The 8543-nt window shown below is 41.0% G+C and overlaps 1 protein-coding gene across 1 annotated transcript; it reads left to right on the forward strand.

Moving 5' to 3' along the window:
- Positions 1-6603: 6603 nt before the first annotated feature.
- Positions 6604-7281, forward strand: LOC149197840 (uncharacterized). Its single transcript, XM_089408828.1, has one exon. The coding sequence runs from the start codon at positions 6604-6606 to the stop codon at positions 7279-7281; it is 678 nt and encodes a 225-aa protein (XP_089264954.1).
- Positions 7282-8543: the final 1262 nt, after the last annotated feature.

An 8543-nucleotide genomic window follows, 5' to 3' on the forward strand; every position in this document is an offset into this window, starting at 1 on the left:
ATAGTGATCTTCCCATCAAATAAGTTGACTTCTCCTAGTGACAAGGATGGCATGCCTTTATAGAGATATCTTTAGGCCGACTTGAAGGAGGTGCATGAGCTTGGTCTTGGAGGGTCTTTTAATGACTCATTTACATATGTAACATGCCCAATAACGGTCTTCAAACTTTGACAATGACTCAATGAACTTTATGACTTGATGACTAACCCTAAAGGCTCACAATGGGAATCTTAACTATAAAATAAAATTCCTTGATCATGAAACCCTTGAATCAAGCATTACAAAAATAATTTTATTTTCTTCTTTACATCAATTACATAAAATCATAATTACACATGTCATAATGAAGACGAACCTAGTTACACTTTTCAACAGTCCCTCTTAACTAGGGAGGTATACATTATCCAAACAAGGTACTTGGACATTCTCAATCTGAATAATTCTCATAAGAAGAGTCGGATTGGTAACCCATCTGTATAACATCATATCAACCAGCATTGTCTCATAGCAAGGCCTTGACTAACAACTCTATCTCTCCACAAGGTCAAAGCTCAATGTTGGCGAGACCAACAATGTATAGACACCTTCATCATTGCCTCTCTCGGAACATACCCCACCTAGTTTCTCTTAGAGTATGTTCCACCAGGACTATTCTTATCTTGGATTCCGAGTCCTCAAAAAATATCAGTACTCTATGACTACTCTCTTGGATGCCCTAACTCATCCTCAAAGAGCATTGGATGCTAGATGTTTACCCAATCCTCCATTCTGTCTTCCCAAGTGAAGACAAGAATGATGTGTGTATCTCTCCCTCTTAATTATGGAGGATATACCTATTTTGATGAAGGAATGTACTCATTCCTACAGAATGGATATACCTAAGCACCCTCTTGGCTTAGGAATTCACTTCCAAGTTTCTACCAAGATAGAAACATGTTTCCAGGCTCCCTCTTACTTAGGGACCTACAGTATCTCTTTTGGTGGAGATGATGGGACAACCAGCTGCTTGAAGAACTCCTCCTCACGATTTCATGAACTTCTTCTCTTTATTCAGGAGTCTTCATGTTTTGGGACTTCTTCGTAGGGCACAAACCATCCATCACTTTCATCCATGAGTCAGCCATGTCATTGTTCCTTTCAGCGGAAAGTGATCCATCAATTCATATATGGCCTTCCTTCATGCCACATTTCCTTCTTCATTCCATGTTTCCTTAAGGATCTTTCATCCTACTACATGGAAATCAATGTTGGAAGATATACATAGCTATTCCCTTGGTAGCCCTACATAAGCCCATCCAGATATCATTCAAATTATTAAATCAAAATTACCTTTGTGATGGTATTTCATCATGACATCTTCTATTTTGCATCAACATCCTACATACACATTGACACATCTCCAAAAGATATATATTGTCAAGGGTCTCTTTAATTTTCAGACTTCATCAAAGCCTTCATATCTTTCATGGAGTTATCCTAGTCAAATCTCTGAGTCTTCGAATGTTGATTGCCTTTTTCATGGTTGCATATTCCACGATCTCTTTCCTTATTTCTTCACATATTTTTGTTCCTAGGAATTTTTAATAAGAGTTCCTTCAATCACTATCAACCACCTCATATTTCATATGAGGACATATTATGTTGATTTCATCTAGTTAATGTGTGACCCATGCCTTGTTACATCCTTTAAGAAGGAGATCCTTTCTTTTGATCATGCTCTCGAGATAAAGCATCTATCCATGTTACCTGCAACCATATGACATGACTCTACAATATTGAATACAAGCATACATACCTCATTTTTTCTTTAGGTCATCTAGGCTTCTTCAACAACATCCTTGATTGAAAGAACTTCAATCCCTTGACCTGCTTCACCTCTTTTTTCATCATACCATCATCCCATGAATTCCCACAAGATGGGATTCTTGATGAAACCCTTTCTTTCTTTTGATTGGTGAACCTTCCAATGAAGATTCCAATAGAGGATCTTGAGTATCCTCATCCAACAAATGCTTCCTTTTGAATGATGTATGATGAGCTTTGTGCTACATGACCTTTTTCTTCATAAGTGCCACTTATGCTTCTGATGAGGTTATCAAAAGCTATATACTTGCATAGGTCACTGCCATAGACTTCAGCTATCTTCCATGTTTTTCTATGATGATGTCACGAGTTCTTTCTTTTAATGCTTCTACGATGCCATGATGCATCCTATCATGCTTCTAATGATTCTTATCATGATAGTTATATTCCATAACAGAAAACCAGAAACTTGAGAAGAACCAGGTGAGGAAAATTTATCTCAATAATAGTAGAGATCTTTACTTCTTCTTGAATTTCTTCTTTTCAACTTCTTCCTCTTCTTTAGTGATATGGGCTTCTTCCCTTCTTCATTTGTTGTTGTCCTTCTTGAGCTTAGGACAATCTCTCTTGAAATGCCAATATCCTTGACATCCATAGCATTGGATTTGAGACATATTGATCTTCTTCTTTTTTTGAGGACCAAACTTGCCAAATATCCCTTTGCTTCTTGACATGACAAAAAATGTTTGATCCTACTCATTTGTATCACTTTTTGCCTGTAACTTGTTTTCTTCACTCTTGCATAGTGACCACAAATTATTGAATGGGATAGCTTTCTCCTCTTCATAGGCATTTGATACAAGGTTTCCTTGTTCATTAGTTAGAGCATTTAGAACAATGGTAATCATTTCTTTATCAGATATCATCTCTCCTAGATCTTGAAGTTGATTCCATATTAGAGATGCTTTTGTGAGACATGTAGATATCCCTTCATCCTTTGATTCTTTCAATTTGCATAGATCAGAGCTCAGTGATATGATTTTTCTTGTTGTGCTTTCAGAGAATAATTCTGCTACCCTATCATATATCCCTTTTAATGTCTACATCTCTGCTACATATGGGATGAGGGAATCCTTGAGGGATTCTATAAGGATCCTTTGAGCCCTTAGATATTTTTTCGTATGTTTAGATAGTGATTTCCCTTCAGATGGTTTGGAGACTTTGCCATTGACATGATCAATAACTTCATTTTCCTTGAGGACTAAATCTATCCTCCTTTTCCATGCAAGGAAGTTCGATGACCCAACCAACTTCTTGATCTCCTTTTAAAATGAAGTCATTTTACTAACTTTAATTTATAGAAATAATGATACTTACTTGTCAAGTGAAGATGAACTCTTCAACTTGATTGATGACTTCTTGATGATGTCTTGATGCTTCTTAGATGATCTTCTTCAAAGATAAGGATTTCCTCCTAAGATGAAATCCTTTACTTTAAAGAGAGGAAGATTTCCTTGTTATCTTTGATGATGACAACGCCCTTGATCTATCTACCCTTGGATGAGCCAAGTTTTTCCTTTCTTGAGTGGAAATAGGGTCTTTAAGGTCCTTTTCTTTGATGATGTCTTGAGCGAGAATCCCAAAACTTCTTTTCGTGAAGGCTTCTTCTTCGATCTAGGGCTTTGACACTTCTTTGTAGATCTTGACTTCAGGATGATCTTCTAGATTTTCTTTGATGCCTTCCTCGAGATTTGGTCCTTGAATGTTTGAGTGTCCCTTGATGAGATGCCCTTTCCACGATTTTGTCACCTTAGCTCTGATACCATGTTGAGAAATCTAGGGCATAGCAATTAGGTGATTTCTCTTCTAAAGATAATTGCTTGTGAATGCTTGTTACTTCTTTAGATTAAGATCTTATCTTTACTTATATTTTTAGGGTGTTCTTCTTCATCAAACAGCTACCAATGCATAAACAATAAAGTGACAAGAGACACAGAATGTAGGTGATCAACCAGGGCCAAAACCTCTCCAACTTGAGAGGATAACCCAAACGAATTCTTCTTCCTTATAGAGACTTCAATTGATGAATACCAAGACCAAGACCCTTGACCTACTTGACTTCTCCAAGACCAAGTCACAAAGCTTCTTATTTTGACCTCTTCTTCTTCCTTGAGTCAATGATGGTCAAACTACTTGCTTCTTCCTCTTTCTCGACTACCCTTGAAATCTCAACTTGCTTTCTTGGCTCCTTGAATCAGACCTGCAACTTTTCTGTCCTACTTCAAAAACCCTCATTGCAATACTTGACTTGGTTAGATATTCTGAATTCCTTCTCTCTAGATGGAAGCTTATTCTATGGTAATGTGGCTTGGGTATCACCCTAACTTTCTTCATGTTTTGACCTTCAAGTGTTACTGTAATACCTCGGTTCCTTCTACAAGACCTATACCTCGCACGTGTGAAGAGTATCAACCCAAAAAAAATCAGAAATAAACTCGGTTATGTACTTCCTTCCTTCGCTTGGTTATAGGCTTCCTTCTTCATGAACTTTTCACTTCTTTCTATCTCTTTTCCTTGACCGAAAATTTTGTCTTCAAGTGGAGGTCGAGCTGCCCTATTTATAGTGATTTGCCCATCAAATAAGCTGATTTCTCCTAGTGTCAAGGCCGACATGCCTTTCTAGAGATATCTTTAGGCTGACTTGAAGGAGGTGCTTGAGCTTGGTCTTGGAGGGTCTTTTAATGACTCATTTACATATGTAACATGCCCAGTAACATTCTTTGCAGAAAGCTAACATGATTGTTCATGGGAAGAGTTTGAGTGCCCATAGACGAACAGGGGTTTTTTGAACTGGTTTCCCGCGCAGTTTTCCTTGGCGGCCATGGCTGAGTTTTGGGAGCTGGTTGCTGTGGGTCTGAAGCCGCTGGAGTCTTTAGATGTTTGTTATCATTTAGGTGTGAATGGAGTCCGGTCTTTGTGAAGAGCGGGAGTGGCATCAAGGAAGGGAGTCGTTGGATATAGAACCGACGCCTGAAGATCTCCTTGCCTGTTGGGGACACGATGAGTCCGAGGAGAACCTGCAATATTATTTTCCGAAGCAGGCAGGAAAGTCAGGTAGCTTGGAAAAGGTAGTGGGAGCCGGAGTAAGGAAAAAAGACGCCCTTGAACGGATATCTGGGAAAAATCTGATGCTGAAAGGAATGTTTCCCAGTTTAGCAAGGCCCACGTCCATAGAAGAGGCTGGAGGGGAGTTGAATGGATTCGGAGAAGAGGGACAAAAACAAAGCCAGGTCTCAGTATCGGTTGGTGGGGTTTTAAGGACGGTCGTGGAGTGAAATGAAGGTAACATTCTTCCATCTGAAAGGAGTTCTGAGTTGTTTGAGGCAGCAGAGGGAGAAGCCAAGACGGAGGTAGTGGGTGGAAAGAGGAAGAAGTTCAAAATATTCAGGAAAAAGGAGGAGAGACCAGCTGTGTTTTTGGAGTGGATATCCATATAGACCGGGCGCTGGAAGCCTCAGAAACCCTTTTAGTTGGCAGAGTCCGTGGAAGGAAGTTCTCGGTGGCCTTCATCAAGGAATGGGCTCAGGCTGAATGGAAAGAAGCTCCGGGTCAGCCAGAAGAGATCAAGATGCTTGACAGAGGCTGGTTCTGTATTCGGTTTGGTCAAAAGGAGCATGTCGAGTGGGTGTTGCAAAAGCACTGGAGCCTAGGGAAGAGGCCTATCTTATTCAGGAAATGGTCGCCTCTTTTCGATGCCCAGAAAGAAAAAATAGAGGAGTTTCCAGTCTGGGTCAGATTAACAGGTCTTCCTATTCATTTCTGGACTGACTCGGCTTTCTCTTCAATCGGAAATACTCTGGGTAAGTTTCTCGATTCAGACAAAACTTATTTACACACTCATGACTGGAGCGCTACCCGCCTTATGGTAAGTTTAAATCCCAAAGAAGGTTTGGCGAATGTTATGCTCCTGAAGTATCATGGTCTAGAGTTTATCCAGACCCTGGACTACGAAAACCTCCCTTTTAGGTGTCATCGATGTCATGTTTATGGACATCTGGCCCGGGAATGCCCTCTTGGTCATCGTCGTCGTCGAAGGCAGAGAAAAAATGGGAAGAATCTAGAGGAAAAGGGAAAAAAGAAGGTAATCTCTCAGAAGGAAGAGGATCAGTTCAAGGAGGCCGAAGCTCCGGCTAGTGTTCAGGAGTTGGATCTGGAGCATGTGGGGGAAATTGGAAATGATCAGCCTGAGGTGACAGCTAGTGTTTCTGTATCATTTCCACTCTCTTTTGCTGGTATATCAGCAGTCCCCGTAATTGATGGATCGATTTAGGCGTGTTCCCTCCTTCCACAATCCTCTCCCCTTCGCTCTTCAAATGCTCTGCATGTTTCTTGTTGTGATGGGGTGGGTCTGGTCAGCCAACTATCAAACGAAATGCCAGATCTGAAGATGGGACTAGCCCCATCAGATAGTGTTATAACGACAATCCCATCTTCTCCCTCTCTCGTTTCTACTCATCCTTCTGGAGTTGGAGGCCTTGAACCTCACTACAACCTAAGACCTTTAGCCATCAGGAAAGGGAAAGGCCTGGTTGTAGGCAGATTGGAGATGGATGAGGGGTCAATAGGTACGAGAAAGCTAAGAGGGAGGAAATCAAATTTGTCGAAGGCAAAGTTGAAGGCTATCATTGATATTGCTGGAGGGAAACAGATGTCTCTGCCAGGGGTGCTTAGAGCAAAGCAGTCACCCCCTGAGAGTTCTAGATGATCATTTTATCCTACAACTGCAGGGGTCTAGCTAGTATGCCCAAAAAACTAGCTCTGAAGGATCTGGTCAGGTCCAATAAACCTGATATTCTTCTTCTTCAAGAAACTCTTGGGAAAGGGGAAGAAATTACAGGTTGTCTTTATAAGCTTATGCCTGGTTGGAGTTTTCATGCAATTGATGCGAATGGACACTCGGGAGGTGTGGTTCTGGGTTTTAATGTGAAGGTGATGCGTGAGATCTCCTCCTGGGGATCAGAAAATGTTCTGGCTGTGGAACTTTTCTCCAACGAACTTTGCATTCCTTTTCTCTTCCTCAATATCTATGGTCCTATCTCAGAGCGAGAGAAGTTCTGGAACTCTTTCTTCGCTAAGTCTTTCTTGGCGCATCCAAATCTTATTATTGGAGGAGACTTCAATTTTTCTCTGGGACTGACTGAATCTTGGGGGGTCAACGCCAGAGCAGATCCCCTTTCTGAGTTCTTCCAACAGAAATTGGCCTCATCGCCCCTTGTGGATGTTTCCCCTTCAAAGCTGCGACCCACTTGGAGGAACTGCAGAATAGGAGATGACTGGATCGGGAAGAAACTAGACCGATTCTTGATAAGTGATATTACAGGTGTTCAGGCATTGGGTTGGGGATGGTGGTCTTTCAGATCACTTACCTGTTTTCCTGGAAGTGAAGGGAGATCTTACCAAACCAGGTATTCCTTTTAAATTTAATTCTTCTTGGCTTATGGATGCATCATACACTAGTCTCTTCCATAACACTTGGAGGAAAGATGTTTTCAATGAAAATGAGAATCGAAGTCAGCTTTTTATGGACAATTTAGTAAGGATGAAGGCCACCTCCAAACTTTGGGCTCTCCAAAAGAAAATGAAGGACGAAGAATCTATGCATTCTGTTAACTCAGAACTCGCCCTCCTTGAAGATCCAGATAGAAATGGTTATGGTACAGGGGAGTCTCGGAAGAGAATTCATGAGTTGGAGATGGAAAGAAGGAGAATTCTTCAGATCAGGGAGCAAAGCTGGCGTTTAAAAAGCAGAGCGATCTGGTTGCAGGCAGGGGATGAAAATTCCAAGTTTTTTCATAATTATGCCAAAGGGAGAAAAAACTCAAATACAATATGGGAAATGAAGAAAGCCAATGGTGAATTAGCACTTTCTTTCGAAGAGTTGGCCTCTGAGGGGGTCAATTATTTCAAGAATCTTTTTAAAGCTCCAGATGAAGCTTCTATTGCAGAAGTTATTAGGGTTGCCCAGATTTTCCCAAGATTCATAGAGGAGGAAGATAATGAATCCCTCATGGCACCTATTTCTAAAGAGGAGGTTGAAAGCGTCCTTAAATCGATGCAAAGGGACAAAAGCCCCGGTCCGGATGGCTGGACGGTCGAATTCTTTCAGCATTTCTTTGAATTCATTGGAGATGAGTTAGTGGCTATCGTGGAAGATTCCAGGCATTCAGGTTCTATCTATCAACCATTTAATGCCACATTTCTTGCACTCATTCCCAAATCTGATCTTCCAGTCTCTTTTGGCGATTTCAGGCCTATTTCTTTGTGTACCTGTGTTTACAAAATTATTGCTAAAATCATTGCTGTCAGGCTAAAACCTTTCCTTTCTAAAAACGTTTCTCCGGAGCAGTTTGGCTTTTTAGATGGTAGGCAAATACATGAAGTTGTGGGAGTTGCTCAAGAAACGCTCCACAGTCTTAAAGCTGGGAAGAAAAAAGGAGTCGTTGTGAAAATAGATTTATCGAAGGCTTATGACAGAATTAGCTGGCTGTATCTTAGACTTTTGTTAACTCATCTGGGGTTCAGATACGAATTTGTAAGATGGATTATGAGCTGTGTTTCATCTTCGTCCATAGTTGTCCTGATAAACGGTGCAGCCTCTAGTTTTTTTAGCCCTGAGCGTGGCCTGCGCCAAGGCTGCCCACTCTCTCCCCTCTTGTTTTTGCTGGCAGCAGATGGCATCA

This window comes from Pinus tabuliformis, chromosome 2_2 (assembly GCF_031772625.1).
Source record: "Pinus tabuliformis cultivar Carrire ecotype Pingquan chromosome 2_2, CPIR1, whole genome shotgun sequence".
Taxonomy (NCBI): domain Eukaryota; kingdom Viridiplantae; phylum Streptophyta; class Pinopsida; order Pinales; family Pinaceae; genus Pinus; species Pinus tabuliformis.

What these genes read in the sequence shown, in the direction of transcription:
- LOC149197840 (XM_089408828.1), top strand. Translation starts at nt 6,604, where the DNA reads ATGCCCAAAAAACTAGCTCTGAAGGATCTGGTCAGGTCCAATAAACCT.